The sequence below is a fragment of the Rhipicephalus microplus genome, unplaced genomic scaffold (assembly GCF_043290135.1).
Source record: "Rhipicephalus microplus isolate Deutch F79 unplaced genomic scaffold, USDA_Rmic scaffold_12, whole genome shotgun sequence".
NCBI classification, from domain to species: domain Eukaryota; kingdom Metazoa; phylum Arthropoda; class Arachnida; order Ixodida; family Ixodidae; genus Rhipicephalus; species Rhipicephalus microplus.
The window spans coordinates 43,617,465-43,637,369 of record NW_027464585.1 but is presented as its reverse complement, the minus strand read 5'-3'; the positions used below and the strand labels follow the sequence as shown (position 1 = coordinate 43,637,369).

The window sequence follows — 19,905 nt, the reverse complement described above, 5'->3', positions numbered from 1 at the left end:
ATCACGGCGTTTCTCGCCGGCTATGTGGGTCAGTTGAGAAATGGAGCACACGCAGGCAACGTTGTTAGGTACGGCGGCTGATTAGCCAACTGGATAGCGAGAAAGGCAATTGATGTCCTGATGCTGGTGTCAAGACTTGTATGTCACAGTAAAGGTGTATTCTTGCAGTCGCAGAGCCCGGCGACCAAGTCGACCCATGGGATCTCTCAAGGATGAAAGCCAGCAAAGCGCATGGTGGTAGGTGACCACGGAGAAGCGAGTGCTATATAAATACGAACAGAACATTTAGACCGCCCAGATAAGAGCAAGGCATTCTCGCTCCGTGATCAAATAGTTGGGCTCTGCAGGTGTAAGGAGCTGGCTAGCATACGCAATAACGCGGTCGTGTCCCTGTTGATGTAGGGCGAGAACGGCTCCGGTACCGTGGCTACTGGCATTCGTTCAGACCTCAGTTTGGGAGGATGGGTCAAGGTGGGCCAGGATAGGGGGCGTCGTCAAAAGCGTGCTGAGGCGAGAGAAGGCAGCGGCTTGAGTGGACCCCCACAAAAAGGGACGCCTTTTTTCAGAAGATTGGTAAGTGGTTGGGCGATAGCTGCAAAGTCTTTCACGAACTGCCTGAAGTAGGAACAGAGTCCCACAAAGCTCCGGACATCTTAGGCGGATTGGGGTATTGGGAAACTCGCGATGGCACGAATTTTCTCAGGGTCTGGCCACACACTAGAAGCATCAACAAGGTGGCTCAACACTGTAATCTGTCGGCGGCCAAAGTGACACTTCAAGGTGTTCAACTGAAGGCCAGCATTGCGGAAGACGTCGAGAATGGCCGACAGATGCTCAAGATGGTTCTCAAATGTAGGTGAAAACACGAGGACGTAGTCTAAGTAACACAAGCATGTTGACCATTTGAACCCGTGCAGCAGAGAGTCCATCATTCGTTCAAACGTGGCTGGGGCGTTGCATAGACCGAAGGGCATAACCTTGAATTGGTACAGGCCATCGGGAGTGACGAAGGCGGTCTTCTCTTGGTCTTTCTTGTCCACCGCAATCAATAACCAGAGCGAAGGTCGATGGATGAAAAGTAGCGTGCGCCATGGAGACAATGGAGAGCGTCGTCAATTCGGGGCAAAGAATACACGTCTTTTTTCGTAATTCGATTTAGATGCTGATAATCGATTCGGAAGTGCCATGTGTTGTTCTTTTTAACCAGGATGACGGGTGATGCCCAAGGGCTTGATGAGGGCTCAATAATGCCTTTAGTTGACATCTTGTTCACTTCGGCTTGAATAATCTGGCGCTCCGATGCGGACACGCGATACGGTCAACGGTGAATGGGAGCTGCATCACGTGTGTTGATGCGGTGCTGGACAAGAGAAGTCTGGCCGAGTAGCCGATCGTCAAGGTCGAAGATGTCGTGGTAGGAAGCAAAAAGGCAGCTGGGGGCGGCTGATTGCGCTAGGGGGAGGTCAGGAGCGATCATGGGACATACTGACATGTCGAGACATGTGGCATCAGGTGGGCGATTAGAAAGATTGGTGCAAATGTGGGCTGCAAAAGTGGTGACGTAGTCGTCGGCTAAGGGCCGCAACGTGGCGATTAAGATGCCTTCAGAGAGAACTTGCTTCGTGAAGCTGAAATTGAGAACAGGTAGATGTACCCAGTTTGCGACTATAGTTATGACGCAGTGAGGGACGGTGACGCCACAGGCCAGCAAGACATCAGGAATCGGTGTGACGATGTAATCCCCATCCAACACGGGTGAGGTCGTGGCGAATTCGGCGAATCTGAGGCCTTTAGGCAGTAAGCGGAGAAAACCTGAGGCACAGAGGCCACGTTGAAGTTCAGGTTGAATATCCGGCTGAAGAGGAATGTCTAAGCAAAAAGTACCAGCAGAACAGCAGAGCAGAATGGGTCGACAGAAAGTCCATCCCTAAGATGAGGTCATGAGGACAGTTATTGAGCGCTGTGATTAGGACAGAAACGTAACGATCGGCGATGCTTATGCGGGCCGTACACATTCCAATGACAGAAACAGTTCCGCCATCGGCGACACGTACAGCTTCTGTAGCAGGAGGCATGAGTACTTTTCTTAAGCGGCGACAAAGATGAACGCTGATTATCGACACGTGAGCACCAGTATCGACTATAGCCGTCAAAGAAATACTGTCCTGGTGCACATCGATAAGATTCTTGTTCATAGGAAGAATCAATGGAGGGTTTGGTTCAGACGAAGATGATGCAGCCCTACCTCCGGGAGCTGCATGGTCTAGTTTTTCGTCGTGCAAGTTGTGAAAGTTGGGCGGCGAGGGATGGCGGCGTGGCTGGGGCAACAGGAATCGACGGCGTGGAGAGAACGGAGAACGAGCAGGAAGGAGGCTGTTAGCTGTGTCAAAAGCAGAATCCATACGCCTGGGTGAATACCGACAGTGATCTTCATATGGGTGATAAAGTGCGAAAGACAGGTTCTTATGTGGCGGCGTCCAGGAGGCACGGCAGTAGCAGAAGACATGTCCAACACGGTGGCACGGGAAGCACATCGGTTTGTCGTCGGGAGTCCGCCATTCTGTGTGGTTGCGAGATTGCGGAGGAACGAATGGTTCACGTCGAGATGCATTGATGGGCATTTGTCTGGAGGAGGGGCGAGAGACAGGGCAGGCGACAGGAAACCTGGGGTTGGCGGTTTTTTGTCAAACGACCACCTGAATAACAGAGACCGTGGGGGTTGTTAGTATGATAGCATGTTAGAAAGAAGGCTGAAGTGGCGCTGGACTTGCTGCTTCAAGTTCCCGTCGAACGATACGCGTGAAACTCTGCTCAAAGGGCGGTATCTGCTCAAAGGGCGGTAACTTGCTTCGCCCCCTTCTTCTCGACAGTTGTGGTGCCAGGCATGTCGAAGTAAGGAGGCGTCTGATCGGCATTCCCGATTTGTCCAAGCAGGTAGCCGTTGTTGTGCCGCAAGTTCAGGGCGAACCTCTGAAAACTGTGAAGCTTTTCATCGTACTCCTCTGCAAAACTTTTCGCATATGCCCATTCCCCTTCGGAGGGAAAAGCCCTTCCTCTTCATAAAGTTAGTTAGCCAGCACCTGCTCGCTTTAAACTGGCTCCGCATTAGACCTTTTTCTAAGGCTAATTGCATAGCCCGCACTTGGAGCAGTTCTGTCGTCACGGGCCGCCGTGGCGCTCGCTGCTCAAGCACATACTCGCCGAGCAGCTTTTTAATTTGCGGACCTGTAGTGAAATGCCTTTACAAGGCGGGTCATGTACAAACGGGTCTAGTGCTAAAAGGAACACGTGTGTGGAGCACGTCCGGATGTCGCTCTCTCGCAAAAGCATAGTGGCTTAAATTTGTATAAGACTGGTGGTGGTTGACAGTTTGGACTGCTTTTAAAAGGCTGGTGTTGTGGATGAACATTGTCTCCTTATCTGTTTATACACAACAATAGCACTCTTTTTAGAGGCGAAGCTCCTTAGGGGGTGGGTCTGTCACTCCTCGGTATGTATGGAGTAGTACGTAGCCACTGGTGGCACATACCCACTCTAGAGCGGGTATGTGCCACAGGGGATGCGAGATGGGAGATGGCGGTACTTGGAGTGTTCACTAGATGGACGCAGGGACGGAGCCACGGACGGATAGACAGACAGACTAGCAGACCGATGGACGGACGGACTCACAGATAGACGCATGGACAGGCGCATAGATGGATGCACAATTGGTCGCGCGGACGGACTGAATCAAGAACGAACAGACAGATAGAAGCACGGACGGGCTGATGGATGCTTCGCCCCACTCATCATCATTCACCCCGTGAATATGCTGTGATTCTTTAGCAATGCGAAAGGTGCTCTTCCGAGTGTTCTCTTTAACTGTGGATGGTACTGTACACACTAATATACAGCTAATTGTTCATTTCGAATGGTTTCAAATTTACTGTAATTTAAATCAAGATCGAATTGAATTCGGACACTGTAAAGTTCAGTCAAATATTTAAAGTACTTGAATATTCGCACAAGTCTAATTTTAATCCATTACCAGTATTGTAGACAGTATCTCAAGTGAATGTGACGACTGCTGTCTTGACTTAGGAGCCATAGATTACAATACATCAACACTCTTGTGGTTTTTTTTTTTTTTCACACGATTATCTTGCAGTGCCCAATTGGCCTTGTCACCCACATTAGGCGTGCATTGAGGCCCACCTCTTCTGCCTCTGTTGGTAGTAGGAGACGAAGTGAGGCAGCTCGGTCTGCAGGTTGTAGGTGGTGGGCAGCCACGGGGGCTGACTGCTCAGGCTGTCGGCGTCCACCAGGGGCTCCTGGCTGCAGCAGCCCCGGCGACACACCAGGGCCAGCAGGTCCTTGACCGTGAGAACATGCTCAAAGGGAAACTGGTTCACCCGCTTGCTGGGGCTCTCACAGCTCAGTTCCCTGCCAGGCACGTGAGGACAGTCTTGGCGCAAGCATTACACCAGAGATTTCGAGGTTTCAAGCAATTACTGATAGGGTGAAATACTTTCAAACAGCATACACACAAGTAGCAGAGTAATATAAAAATCTGTGCTGCTCTCATTATTCAACTGATTCATACATTATTTATAGGAATCGCAACTACGTCTGTGCAAATGTTGCTTTTTCAGTTTGATCCAAGGTGAAAGCAACTTTGAATAGTAGTAGTAGCAGACAACTCAGCATGATAATACTCACAATTTATAATACATACAATATGTACAGCATAATATTACGTAAAATTCGCCATACTTAACAATCGTAACATCTTGCCTCTTGAATAAAATGACAGAGATGCCGACCACACGAGAATAAAAAATGCATTAACATGTTTTATTAGCAAAAGATGGAAGCTAAGCGCCTAAACAGTTTACAGCATGTGTCCTAAACATCTTGAAAATGCAGGGGGCAGATTACTGTTTGTCCAATTGAGCGGGCTTTTTCTTCTTTGTATCTAGAAATCAAGCCCTTTTTTGTAGCAACGACACGTGGTCTACCCCCGTCTATCTCATGATTTCAGGTGTGCGCATGTTCAGCAAGGGTGTTTGATGATTGTAATATTATGTGGTGTGCGGAACAGAAACAAAAACCAAAAGAGTCATGCGGTAGCACAGTTGGTTCCTGAGTGCACGTATGTGCCGCGTGGTGGGGAAGAAGACCCTGACAGCTCGTGAAGTGCAGCCTGGCGAGCGGGAGACACGCGACTTTGGATGTGCTCGACGGTCATGTTCGAGGTCAGCCAGCGTTCGTGGTCCAGCAACAGTCCGGCTGGGTGACTGGCCCAGGGACCAGGCATTGCGTGGCTGTTCCAGCTGTTGTTACTGCGATTGGGCAACCGATGAACGGGGCCAACTGATGCTCAGCTGGGCGACAGACCCGGGAAGCAGGCGAGGTCTGCTGTTCGTGCCACCGTCCACAGCAGTGAATTGAGTCCTCACGGCGGGCCACAAGCCAGGTCAACTGATATTCCAGCTGGGCGACTGGCCCAGGGAGCCGTCGAGGGGCTGGCACGATGTCAGGTTGCTGCCGGGACGAGACGGCTGAGCGCTGATGCTGCTGCCGCGGCAGAAGGTCAGATCAAGAAGAGGACTAATCCACGTGAAACACAGCGAGCGAGCCAGGCGGCGCAATGTCTTCACATGACCGCCGTCTTTGTCACCCCCTACACGGCGAGAGAACTTTTCGCTTAAAGACAATTGCTTCTGTAGCTCATGTACCCAATGTAAATGCGTGTCTGTCCATGAGCGGTATGAAAGGCTAATACAAGTGTGAACGTGTATTGGTGCCCTGGTGTACTGTCGCGTCTTGCCTCTAATAACATCACAATGACACCTTCTCGTTTTTTACATCATTACTATGCTACTTCAGCCATTGCTCAATGTTCCCAAATTGATCGCTGTACGCTGTCACGGATGTCGGAGGCGCGTGTTATTGGAAATCGTTTGAGAGGATGCTGGGCCACACGGAAAACATGGTTTATTTACAGACAGAAAAATTAGAAGAAAACTCAACACTCAATAAACAAACAATAGTAAAGAAACCTTACATAGAGTGTTACTCTCCGAAAATGCCGTAACAACAATATCTTCAGTTCTTGCTACTTCTATCTATAGTCTTTATCAAGAGCTTGGCCACTCTCACCTTGCTGTCGGGTGGTCGCTAGAATTGTGGAGATAGGTTTGCACTAGGCTTACCTACTATGCGCAACCGTGTAGGGATGCGACGTCCTCCAATGCCGCTGCGTGCGAAGACGTTGCGGCCGGGTTTGTCGTTTTCTCTGGCACGGCGCAGAAACCACGCACGGGACAGGATAACAACAACAACGGGTTTATTAACCCAAGATGCAGCCCAGTGCGACACTCACGGGCTTGCAGGCCGTATAGGGAACTCCGCAAGACCGAGCAAGTACGCTTGCCTAGGGCGCGACGACTCCCGCACAAGGGCCGAAGTCGAACGCACGAACGAGAAGCCGCCTGCTTAGCAGCGCGTCGACCCCTCATGAAGGCCTGAGAGCATCTGCCGCGACGAGCGAATCGTCGGGCGCAACACAGCTCGTAGGAGAGGAGGATGTCACGCACGCCCAATGGGAAATGGCGCTGCGTTTTGACGTAGGCCCGCGCAGCGCACCAGCGTAGCGTGCCCGGACATGTCAGCGCGGGAAGAAGCCGACGGTTGACTGGCCCATACCAAGAGGCGCCCTGGCAGTCATCTTGGCGGATGCCGGTGCTTATGTGCACCCGGGCTACGCTGGTGGCGCGCGTGCAGCAGCTGGGGAATGAGGCGCCAGGTAGGAGGGCGCTCTCGATTCCCACAGAATGAAACATTCTTACTTGGTCCCGTTCATTGCCGTTAGTCAAACCTCTGTGTTGGGTTTACAGTAAATGTTGCCAACAATCCTCTTCAATTGTTGCTTCGAAGCATAATGGAGAGCCACGCTGCCGTGAGCCTGCTCCTGTTTGCTGTTGGCGACGTGGCAGTTTGTTCTCGTTGACCAGGCTTAGCACGGTCCCGGTCTCCTGTCCAACGTGAAGACGTGGCATTCCAGGGATAGCTACTGGCTGACGTTCAATGTTTGACTACTGATGGTGCGTCTGGAAAAACCAAAAAATGGTGCAGTACCTTTGAGGTGCCTCGCCCGAGTGTCGTCGAGGTCAACAGCCACATTACTGAGAGCCGTCACAGCCTTCAGAACTGAACGCACGCTGCACCCTTCAATAGAACCTAGCCCCCGATACGATGTTCTCCTCTTGTTGCCACACGGACTATTCCAGCTTATCGCACTGTCACCTTGCATTACAACTCGTGTCACACGTATCAAGCCGTGTACTCTCCATGCATGTGCTCGTGACTCTTCCGCATGATTTTCCTCTGTCTTTGTTGTTTAACTATCTTACTCGTGACATGCACACAATCGCGATTCACGAACGGGAAAGAGATCTTGTACACAACACCAAAAAAGCCCTCTTTTTATAATTTGTCTTTCACATAGATGAAAGTGTGTTTTAGCTTTGTGCGTGAGAACATGAGTTACGTATACGTCGTGACTGCGCGGAACATGGGCCGAAGTCTCACTCATGCCAGACACGTAGGTTTTACTGAACCGATTCGAGTATTGTGGCGGGAAAGTAGAAGGACGCCCGAACTTGCATTTCACGGATGACAGAGAGGCATCTGGGTAACCACTTCCCAACAGGGAAGAGGATAAGTCAACGTCAGAGGATAAGTCAACATACTTGGTGCAAATCCTGTCACTTTCTTTCCCTGTCTTCAGAGATAACAGGGCTAACATGCAGAAACCAACCATTAATCGAATTCTCAGCGCGAAAGAGTGTCACATTCTGGCTTCACTGCACAGCACAAGCTGTGCACTGAAATTAAGCAACAATGACGAGGCTAGCATGACGTACTGTTTCTGCGAATGGCAGGCATCATATGGTCGGTCCTAAGAGTGAAAAAATTCCGACCAGAAAAAGAGCAGTCTGAAATGAAAAAAAGATGAAGTAGACTTGTTGGCAATAAGAAAATAGTGTTTGAAATTGCCTGTGTAGATAGCCACTAATCACCTAGATGACACTCTATCATACTTAATAATTTTAAGAGGCGTGAGGACCAAGTGGCACTCCCCTTCGCTTTCAAGAACATTGCGTTGAGCACTTACTTTCAGTTTTCGAAATCTTCAGAATGTCTTCTAAAACATAATGCTGGTGCAAAGCAAACTGCTACAAAAGGGGCACTATCAGTGACCAAACCAAGAAAAAAGGAGGGGGAGGGGTTAGGATCTTCTTCAAGACTGCTTTGAGGACAAGTTCGCTGGTTGAAACATTGGTATTAGCAACGCCCAATGTTCATGAATTTTTAAACTTAATAATATATGAAATGAAGGTGCGATTGGTAAGTATGAATTGCTGTGCTACTCAATATATTGGGAAATAAGTATGGCATCTAGCAAACACGCCAGATGACAACCGATTGGTTAGGATGAAAGACTGCCATTGGCAATCTTTATTTTTATTTAGGGGGGGAGGGAGGTGATGAGATGAACGCCCTCGACCCTCCCCACAATCTCCAATCCTCGAATACAACATTGACAGTGGTCCTAAGACTGGGTTGCGCAAGGGCGTTTTAAGGTTCACCAAGCGCTAAAAACTAATGTTACTAAGTACAGTCCGTTTCCTTAATTTACAATTTTGCAATGCAGTTTGAACGTAATGAAGCTACCACATGCTATACTTAGGAGTGAAAAAACTCCAGTGGCAGCATCATCCCATGCTAGTCAACCTGCGAATTGTGAACAAACGATGGCAGCGCTGAGCACGCTCACAAGTTGTCACGATTTATCTCAGGAGCGCTTGAAAAGGATTGGACTAAGAGAGACAGAGATGGGAGTGGCCAGACAAACAAACTTTATTGAACAAAAAATTGAAAAGGATAATATGGTGTTGTGTAAGGCATTATTGCCGATTGGTGCCAGCAAATGGAACATTCTTGACGGCCGCCTCAGAGAAGACGATGAAGATGGAATAAAGAAATAAGAATGAATGTTTTCAGCGATGTGTCTCAGCATCCACGACACAACAGAAAACCCTAAAAAATTAAGTAAGACATGCATGCACACAAAACACAGAACTCGGCCGTACAATGCAACCGAAACTAATGTTAGCCATGATGGGGTCACCTCTAGTCCTAGCCAGCATCTAGCCAATATAGCCATCTTGGTAATGAAACATTCTTACTTCAGCCTGCCGACTCTGTACCTTTTTTGTTGTGTCGAATGTTCGTTAAGTCTTTTGTCTATGTCCACCAGAGGCTCTTAAGGTTGAGTTTGTTATTCCCACCTAATGAGCCGGCTTGTTCTCATTGCCGGTGTCCCAGTCTTCGGCCCAGCTAGGTTAGGCCTTCGTCAATGGCTACCCCGATGACAGGTCAATCCAATAACTATGACATGGGCCATTACTGTCTTGGCACGAAGTGCAAGAGCTGAAATCTCACCGGGAACTGTTGTGAAAGAATGGACAGCCTCACTCAAGTTTTTCGAAGTCTATGGCCATTCCCCGGGCCTCTACGCCAACAGCCTTCAGAACCAGACTGCTACTGCTTCTATTGCTATAGTAACACTGATTTCCCTGTTCCTCGCAGCTCGAAGTTCCACAGCACAGTGACAGCTCATTTTCTATGAATTTTAATCACAGTTTGGGTTGCATGCTACGAGCCTTTCTGTGTCTAATCTCGTACTTGAACAGGGCACGTATACGCACTATTGGGGCCTGGCACACCATCGTCCCCTTCCAGTGTTCGGCACGCGTTTCCCACCCTCTTATTTGAGACACTAGGGCACTTTTCAAAAAGTGTGAGGGAATCAGCTGGGAAAGTTTGCAAGCCAGGAATGCTTCAAGCTTTTTTTGCTGATGACAATAACACCAGATGATTGTTCCAATTGCATTGAGGAGGCATGGGAGCACTTGTTCTTTATTTGTGGCCGACTGCACAGCTCAGTTGTTTCAAGCCCTGGCTTGCCGCAGCATTATGTCAGTTCCACAATCAAGATGTGTGACAAGTGCTTCTACGTTCGCCAGTGTCGTGATTTATGTAAGGAGTGCTTGTAAGGATTGGATTGAAAGAGACGGACGACAGAGTATCAAGTTGGGGGTGTTGGTAAGACATAATTAACAATGTAGCGCGTAAAATAGTGAGACATAGGACAAGGGAAGGGACAAAGCGCTCCCCCTTGTCTCTTCCCTTGTCCTGTGTCTCACTATTTTATGCGCTACATTACCGAAGGCAGGCATGGCCAGACAAACACACTTTATCACTAAAAAAAAAAAACTGGAAAGCAAAAACAAACACTCAGAACATTAGAAATTAACTCAGTAACAAAATACGTACATAGTCAAACCAAAACTACCTGGAGTCCAGTTTAAATACTACTGTAGCCCTAGGCGGTACCTTGCCAAGATGGTGTTTCCATAACGAAACACTCTTACAGTTCATCACGTTGCCACGTCAACTTCGTGCCCTTGCTGTGTCGACTGTTTGTCGAGTCTGTTGTCGACGTCCTCCACAACTTCCTAAAGCCGTGGTCAGTTTCTGCCAAATGAGCTGCTTGTTGTCATTGCTGTTGCCCGGTCTTTGTTGTCGTCTTTGGCTCAGCTAGGTTAAACCCAACTCGTGAATGGCGTCATGACTGTGGTGTGGGCCGGGACCGTTTTGGCACGAAGTGGAAGAACCGTAGGCCCGCCAGCAACCGCTGTGAAAGGGTACCATAAGCTCGAGCAGCCTCACTCGTGTCTTCAGAGATCAATGACTACTCCTTGAGCCTCTTTGCGGACAGCCTTTAGAACTTCGCAGCAACTGCCTGCATCGTTGTAGTGATGCTGACCTTTCAGATCTTCACAGTTTCAAGCCCCAATGCACAGCGACAGCTCATCCTCTGGGATTTTCCATCATGGCTCGGGTCACCTGTCACGAGCCTTCGTGTCCAATCTCGTACATGAAAATGTGGTGCGTATGCGCACCATCAGGGTCTTGTGCACCACCACCGCATGCCAGCGCCTGGCTTGTGCCTTGCTCCCTCTTACTCGAGACAGTCAGTCGCATCGCATTGTGCCAGACGCACTCTATATTTAGGCTTATATTTACAATAAGCATACCTAGCGCTATGAAGAGGTGTGAACTTTTTTTTGACTGTTTTTGCATTATTGACACCATTTACAGTGCCGAATACTGCCGTTGCTTGGCACCAGTGGCTACATTATGATATGCAGAGTGACTCACAAATCAAAAAGGTAATGTTTCTACAAGTTATCGCAAGTTCCTTAACAAAGAAGAATGGCATGCCAAACATTGAACAAAGACATATACAGTGGCGCAGAGGTTTTGATTAGGCTGAATGTAATGAGGTGAAGCGCATAGATGGAACGGAGTGAGGTCATCAGCAGCATTATGGAAAGGCTCTAGCTGTGTTCGTTGCGACCAAGAATAGTTGTGGGCTCTGAACGAGCTTATGCCGTGCAAATAGGTGGACTAGTGAACTTCGGTGCAGTTGGCGCATGCTGAAAAGGGAAAGTACAGGAATTCAGAGTCTCGGTTCAGAACAGGTACTCGGCTCTTATTGAGGAAACCAACCTTATCGTAGATATAATGAATGATAATCTGACGAGTATCATTACAGAGTGTGCAGTGAAAGCTGGAGGCACGGTAGTTAGACAGGACACTGGCAAGCTTTCCAAGAAAACGAAAAGTCTCATTAAGAAGCTTCAAAGCATGAAAGTCTCAAGTACAACAGACAAAATAGAACTGGCAGAGCTTTCGAAGTTGATTATTAAGCGTAAAGTATCCAATGTAAGAAGGTATAACATTGAGAGAATTGAACACGCTCTGAAAAATGGAGGAAGCATCAAAGCAGTGAAGAGGAAACTTGGGATAGGCAAAAATCGGATGTATGCACTAAGAGACAAAGAAGGCAAACAAAATAACTACCAATATGGATTGGATAGTTGAAATAGCGGAGGAGTTTTTACAGAGATCTGTACAGTAGCCGGGACAACCACGACCTTAATACTATAAGAACTAGCAGTAACCCAGATGACACCCCACCAGTAATAATAGAAGAAGTCAGAAAAGCTTTCGAGAGCATGCAAAGAGGCAAAGCTGCTGGTGAGGATCAGGTAACATCAGATCTGCTGAAAGATGGAGGACAGATTGTGTTAGAAAAACAAGCCACCCTGTTTACGAGGTGTCTCTTGACAGGAAGAGTACCAGAGTCTTGGAAGAATGCTAACATCATCTTAATACATAAGAAAGGAGATGACAAGGACTTGAAGAATTACAGGCCGATCAGCTTGCTCTCTGTAGTATACAAGCTATTTACAAAGGTAATTGCTAACAGAGTAAAGAAAACATTAGAATTCAATCAACCAAAGGAACAAGCAGGATTTCGAACAGGCTACTCAACAATTGACCACATTCATACTATCAATCAGGTAATAGAGAAATGCTCAGAGTATAACCAACCACCATACATAGCCTTCATAGATTACGAGAAGGCGTTTGATTCAGTAGAAATATCAGCCGTCATGCAGACACTGCGGAATCAGGGCGTAGATGAAGTATATATAAACATCCTGGAAGAAATATACAAGGAATCAACTGCTACCATAGTGCTTTATAAAGAAAGCAACAGAATACCAATCAAAAAGGGTGTTAGGCAGGGTGATACTATCTCCCCAATGCTATTTACCGCGTGCTTACAGGAGGTTTTCAGAGGCATAGAATGGGAAAAGTTAGGGATAAGAGTTAATGGAGAGTACCTTAGTAACCTGCGCTTCGCCGACGACATTGCATTGCTGAGTAACTCAGGGGAGGCATTGCAACTCATGATTACGGAGTTAGACAAGGAGAGCAGAAAGGTGGGTTTTAAAATTAATCTGCAGAAAACGAAAGTAATGTACAACAACCTCGGAAGAGAGCAACGCTTCGAGATAGGTAATAGTGCACTTCAAGTTGTAAAAGACTATGCCTACTTAAGCAGGTAATAACCGCGGAGCCGAATCCCGAGATTGAAGTAACTAGAAGAATAAGAATGGCGTGGAGCACATTTGGCAAGCATTCTCAAATTATGACAGGTAGATTGCCACTATCACTCAAGAGGAATCTATATAACAGCTGTATCTTGCCGGTACTTAGCAACGGAGCAGAAACCTGGAGACTTAAAAAAAGGGTTCAGCTTAAATCGAGAACGATGCAGCGAGCAACGGAAAGAAAAATGGTAGGTGTAATCTTAAGAGACAAGGAGAGAGCAGAGTGGATTAGGGAACAAACGGGGGTTAAGGATATCAAAGTTGAAATCAAGAAGAGGAAATGGACATGGGCCAAGCATGTAGCACGTAGACAGGATAACCGCCTGTCATTAAGGGTAATTACCTAAATTCCCAGAGAAGGCAAGCGGGTTAAGGGGAGACAGAAAGTTAGGTGGGCAGATTAGATTAAGAAGTTTGCGGGTATAAATTGGCAGCAGCAAGCACAGGATCGAGTTAACTAACAGAACATGGGAGAGGCCTTTGTCCTGCAGTGGACGAAGTCAGGCTGATGATGATGATAAACTTCAATGTGCGCAGCAAGGTGTAGGAATATGATATTGTCATAAAATGGCACAATCTACGCAGTTAAATCACCACTCTGTGCTAGAAACAGCAGTATGTTTTTTGTAATTATTGAGATGTTTAAAAATCACTACAACATAACTGCATCTGCATTTAAATCTTCCTTTCAATCTGTTTATACCCAAGATAACCTCGAACAGCCTCCTTTTCTGTACAGCACAGCAAGAACATTAGTTACCTCTTTGTTATCTCTTGATGATGTTCTCAATTTAGGGGTAAAATTAGACAGTAAAAAGTCCTGTAGCCCTGAAGACACAGTGGAACCTTGATTACACAACTTTCAGGGGGCCACGTAAAACCGTCATATAATCCGGATGTCGTACAATTGAAAAACTAAGACTACAGGCTTCAACACTCAGCCTTGCCGAAAAAACAGGTATAGATCACCCAAATAAGCCCCCGACCCGATCTTCTGCCTCTGCAAGGAATGTAGATTAAATTATTCTTGCCAGTGGCAGCTAATGGCAGGATTACTTAGAGGAGGGGCAAGCGAATATTTATTCTCACCTTTCTAAAATATCGCATCCAACGCACATCTTTATATCAATAAACAGAGTCCGAAAATTGCCAGTGCGTGAAAACGAAACTCAAACTGCATTGCTGACAGCCTTTCGTCAGAAGAGTCCATACACGGTGTCATCGCTATCACATAATGACGACGAACCACGAGTTGCCGTAAGATGCCTTTGTAATGTGCATTGTCATTTGTTGGCTTGTGAAGTGCAACTAGTGATGTTCCTCTGTTATTATAAATATTGATGTCAAGTAAAGTAATTTTGCACGGTGAAAACAGCTGCTTTCTGCGCTTATGCATGGGGGTGATTCCACGAGAGATCGACACGGGTCCAAAAGTTGATATTTTAGATTTCATTGAGTATTTTATATTTCGTGCACCTCTCAGCAGGTAGCCCAAAAGTCAACTTCGTTTTATTATTAACGGCATAACTTACGAGAAAAAAAATATCAAACTTCACCAACACGGAGGCACCAATTTCGTCACCTGTCATTTTCGAAAATTGCAGATGCTATAAAAAAACAAATATTTTTGTTTCAAGGAAGATATTTTTTACCTGAAATGTATGTCTACTGAAGAATGAATTCATACGGTTTCAAGTTTACAGACCTTAAGAAAATAGCCTTCAAAAATGTCTAATTTTGCAACAGTTTAAAATAAGTTACGTATTCCCCCCTTTTTTTTTCTCCGAAAGTAATGCAAGCAGCGTTCGACTTGACACGCTTTAAGGATATAGTGTGTTCATTAGGTACATAAATTATTGCTGCCGTAGGGCAAATGTAAATTTTTATATATTGCCTCAGAGTTCTCATATTGGCAAAAGTGTACTCCACTGAAATTTGAATAATAAAAAAATGCCATCTTCGATTTTTCTTGAAATCTCGTAAATAGACAACCGAAGGCCATCATACAGTAATATAGAAAAACATGTTGCATAATTTTGTTTTTAGCGATAATATTCGTGGTACAAATTAGAGCTTTTCGAGAATGCGCTGATAAGTTGAGAAATCTAAAAATCGGAACGGGAAAGCGGCAATAAGCTTCAAACGCGAGTAAATGTGACCGCATTTGGTGAAGAAAGGCTGTTTTAGCACTGTGACAAATACTTACCCATGAAGGCGCATTTATGCTCCTGATAACACAGCTCTAATGGAGGAAATCTTCGACAATGTAACTCAGTTGCAAAACATCTCTCTATATTTGCAGATAAACTCAAATATAAAAATGTTCCAACGCAAGTGTTGGGTCTCGCTAGAAAAAGCATATGCGCTTGAAGTACCCTCACTGGTATTTTGGTTGTGACTGCGCGAAACAAGAGATGCATTCAAAATGGCTGCATCTTTTTCAGATCACATTTACCAGTATGCGACGCTAACAAAACACGACCACGATCAGTGCCCTCAGATGTGCTTAGCCAAACATGCCAAGAACGTATGCCTGGAACACGTGGCAACGATTTCTACTGGCTCTTCTTAAACTGACGGAATGTTTCTAGCTCGTCTGCATTTGCACACAGCAGCTTGACATTCTTCAGCTTCACGCTCATTTGCACCACCATTTGGGATGCTGACATAATCACAGCTCAGCTTGCCGCTCTGAGGTTGTAGAGCGTAGCCTGATGCTTTAGTAGGCCACCAACACCGTCACAAGAGTTCTTGCCATGCCCTGTGGCCGAAAAAATCCACTTTGTTGATATATGATCTTTCTGACATAACTCGAACAACTGGTACTTGTTTTTGAAGTGACTGCATGCACCATCAGAAACGTACGTAACATGTGTGTCAGGCTTAAGTTGTTCCTTCATATAGTTGTGGATTATTTGTAGAGCAAAACAGGCATGTGCAGCATCATGGCATGTGTCATCACTGATGACGGCAAAACTTTGAATTGATTGCTTCCTTGTGACGACACACGTGAATATAGACACCTGTCTTTTGTGCCAGTGATACTACTGCACCTCATTCGGTGAGATGGCTGTCCAATTTTCGGCGAAATCAAAGTGAAAAATGCAAGATTTTTTTCTTGGTTCTCTTTCGACTGGCGTATTGCTGATTCTTGAATGTATCTTATGTAATCATGGGTAATCCACTTCACGAACCATAGACTTAGCTCTCGCAGAAAAGCACTTGCCTGGGCTGTTTTTTTTACTAGATCGCCATTTTCCCATACTGCATAGGCTGCCTCAATATCTTCAGAAATACCTGTTACGTCGCAAGTGAACGGCTCAGTAACCAAGCAAGAACAAGGAAGGTTTATTTTGCGTGTCTCGCTTTTATGTGCTCGGCGATGGCGATGACGTCATGACGTCAGCAGTAGTTCGGACGGAGACTACCCAGCCTTTACCGGTGTCCGTCGGTATCGGCATAAAAACTGACTGAGACGTTTAATGAATGTGCCACCCCCTTGGCTTTTTCAAAGGCCTTCCTTGATCGTGCGAACCGCGCGTTCCGCCAGGCCATTTGACTGCGGGTGGTAAGGTGCCGTCGTCACGTGGTTGATCCCGTTCATTCTTACGAACTTCTGAAACTCGGCTGAGACGAACTGTGGCCCATTATCTGAAACAAGTGTATGTGGCAGTCCGAACCTGGCAAATATGGGCCTCAACGCTTCCACGGTGGCTTCTGATGTCGTACTCCGCCTCGATATGGCCTCCAGCCACTTTGTTTCAGCATCTACGACCACCAGTAGCATGTGTCCTTCGACGGGGCCTGCGTAGTCACTGTGCACTCGAGACCATTTCCGGCCCGTTTCTGGCCATGGCGCCGGAAGCTGCGCAGGAGGCATTGCACTGGTTTGAGCACACCTCTCGCATTCGCGTACCATCCTTTCGATGTCAGCATCCAGCCCTGGATACCAAAAAATGGTTCGAGCAAGGTTTTTCATTGCCGCCATCCCTGGATGTGTTTCATGTAGAAGCCTCAAAAGACTCCCAGCAGCCGCTGATGGCACTACTATTCTATGTCCCCAATAAATGAGGTCCTGATTCGCCGTCAGCTCATCCTTTTTCTGGAAGAATGGCCGGAATCGCTCCTCGGACTCTGTCAGGTACTGCGGCCAGCCCTGCAGGATCCACTTTCGCACCTGCTGTAACACAGCATCACGGATGGTTAGAACCGCCAACTCTTTGGCACTGATGGGTGCCGCGCTCACAGCTTCAGCGTATAATACATACTCGGGAGCGTCGTCTTTTACGTTATCGGGCTGCCCCCGAGGAATAGGGAGTCGGCTGAAGGCATCTGCGTTTACGTTTTTAGATCCTTTACGATAGGTTAGGCTGTACCGATATCCACCCAACTGCAGGGCCCAACGCTGAATGCGGGCAGCGGCCATCGGCGGAATTCCCTTGTCTGGACTGAACAGTCCGGTTAACGGTTTGTGGTCGGTTACTAGTTCGAAGTGGGTCCCATACAGATAGTCTCTGAACCTGGACACGCCAACTACGAGGGCGAGGGCCTTCTTTTCCAACTGGGAATAATTTTTCTCAGCTTTTGTTAATGTTCGTGACCTGAATCCGATAGGGTAGTCAATTCCTCCAACTCGATGAGACAACACTGCTCCCAGGCCTACTGCTGACGCGTCGCACTCTAGGCCAATGGGCTTGCTTGGGTCAAAATGCACCAAAAGTTTTGCATTCTTCACTGCTTGTTTAGCTGCCTCGAAAGCATTCTGCTGTTGTCTGCCCCAGACCCATTTTACGCCCTTTGCCAACAATGCGTATAAGGGCGCTAGTAAGGTCGACACATTGGACAAAAACTTGCCGTAGTAATTTAACAGGCCTGAAAAAGCTTTCAGTTCTCTTACCGAAGTGGGCTGGGGGGCGTCGAGCAGTGCCGTGATGTTGTCGCTTTTGGGGCGTAGGCCGTGTCTGTCGATGCAGTGTCCGAGAAAAGTGACTTGCTCTTGCCTGAACTTGCATTTCTCCCGTCGTAGACGCAGGCCGTGTTCCTTCAGGCGCTGTAGCACTTGCTCCAGGATCCTGCAGTCGTTTGCCTTTTCTAATACAATTATGTCGTCCAGATAAACCTGCACGCCGGGGATCCCGCTGAGCACGGCCTCCATGCGCCGCTGGAAGATTGCTGGTGCTGACGACACTCCGAACGGCAGCCTGTTGAAACTGTAGAGACCCTTGTGCTTGTTAAAAACGACTAGCCCCTTCGAGTCCTCGTCAAGGGGCAGCTGATTATAGGCGTTTCTCAAGTCTAATGTGCTGAAAACTTCTCCGCCGTTGAGGTTCGCAAAGATATCGTCAACCCGCAGCAGCGGATATTGCTCCATTATGGTAGCTGTGTTCACCGTAAGCCGGAAGTCGCCGCATAATCGCACCTGTCCATCTTTCTTGACTACGGGCACCACGGGTGTGGCCCATTCGGCCGATGTTACCGGTGATAACACCCCTTCGTTTACCAGCCGATCTAACTCGGCTGATACCATTTGTTTGAGCGCATACGGCACCGTCCGCGCCTTACAAAACCTGGGTCTTGCGCCTTCTTTGACTGTCAGGTGTACCGGTGGCCCTCGGAGCAAACTCATCCCCGGAGCAAAGACATCACTGTACTTTGATAGCACGGTTTCCACCATTCTGTCCGCATTTTTCGCCTGCACACACGCCACCTCGTTTTCAGTGAGTACCGGCACGCTTGCCGTATTAAAGCTGCAAATAGTGTCACGGCCGCAAAGCATCGGTCCCGGACAGTCGATGACGAAAAGTTCGGCCTGAATAGTCGCGCCACTCATGGTCGCATTGAGTTGATATTTTCCGTTGATAGAAAGTGGGCCCTTGAAACACGACAGCTTCATTGTTGTGGCTTGCAAACATGGCCATTTGCCTCGGTGTCGCTGGAACACTGACTGCGGAATAACACTCACAGCGGAACCCGTCTCTACCAACATCGTGAGCGGCACTCCGTTCCAACTTATCTGGCGCAAAATAGGCTTTACGTGCGCGCTGTCCGTCACTTGATGCGTAGTCAGCGTGTATAAAGCTTCGCAGTCATCCAAACTCTCTTGTGGGTCTTGCGAAAGGGCATTCGCTTGTTGCCTCTGATTAGTGTCTTCGTCCGAAGCTCTACACACTCGTGCCAAGTGGCCGCGTTTCCGACATTGATGGCACACTGTTCGGAGATGACGACAATCATCCGCTTGGTGCGATGATGCACTACAGCGGGTGCAAGGCCGATGCTCATCGCGAGATAGCCCACTTGCTTTCTTCGACTTCGAACGTGAGAGGCCCGGCCGGACAAAATTCGTTGTGTCGGCTACCGGGGAGGGCAGTAGCTGCATGTGCTGCGCGTTTTCCGCGGCGGCCTCAGCAGCCATTGCGAAGTCTTCTGCTTCCTTCAAAGTCAGGGAACCGCGGGTCAACAAGAGACGTCTTGCGTCGTCGTCTCGAACACCACATACAATGTGGTCCCGCAGCATGCGGTGCAACATGTCGCCGAAATTGCAGTCTTCGGCCATGCGGCGAAGGGCGGCTACAAAATCCCGCACTTGCTCACTTTCTGCCTGTGTGCGCGTGAAGAATCGGTAGCTGGCTGCTGTTTCATTGACCTGCGGCTTGTAGTGGCTCTGCAGATGCTTGATGACATCACTGTAGGTGAGGTCGTTCACGCTTTTGGGGTGGCATCGTCCCTGAAGTACTTTGACGGCGCCATTGGACAGAGCCGCCACCAGCAGGGCTCGTTGTTTTGCCTCGTCTGTGATTTCCTGTGCTTGAAAGTATGCTTCCAAGCGTAC

The 19,905-nt window shown here is 47.7% G+C and overlaps 1 protein-coding gene across 8 annotated transcripts in view; it reads right to left on the bottom strand.

The window, feature by feature from the left end:
• TTLL12 (Tubulin tyrosine ligase-like 12) overlaps positions 1-19,905 on the bottom strand; it is a 457,993-nt gene that overhangs the window by 104,162 nt on the left and 333,926 nt on the right. For 7 of the 8 annotated variants that reach the window (XM_075882498.1, XM_075882499.1, XM_075882502.1 and 4 more), the window contains one exon: positions 4,195-4,422. The exons of the other annotated variant lie outside the window; for it this stretch is intronic. In XM_075882498.1, coding sequence (XP_075738613.1) covers positions 4,195-4,422 — 228 coding nt within the window. The remainder of the gene's footprint in view (positions 1-4,194; positions 4,423-19,905) is intronic. 8 annotated transcript variants of the gene reach the window in all.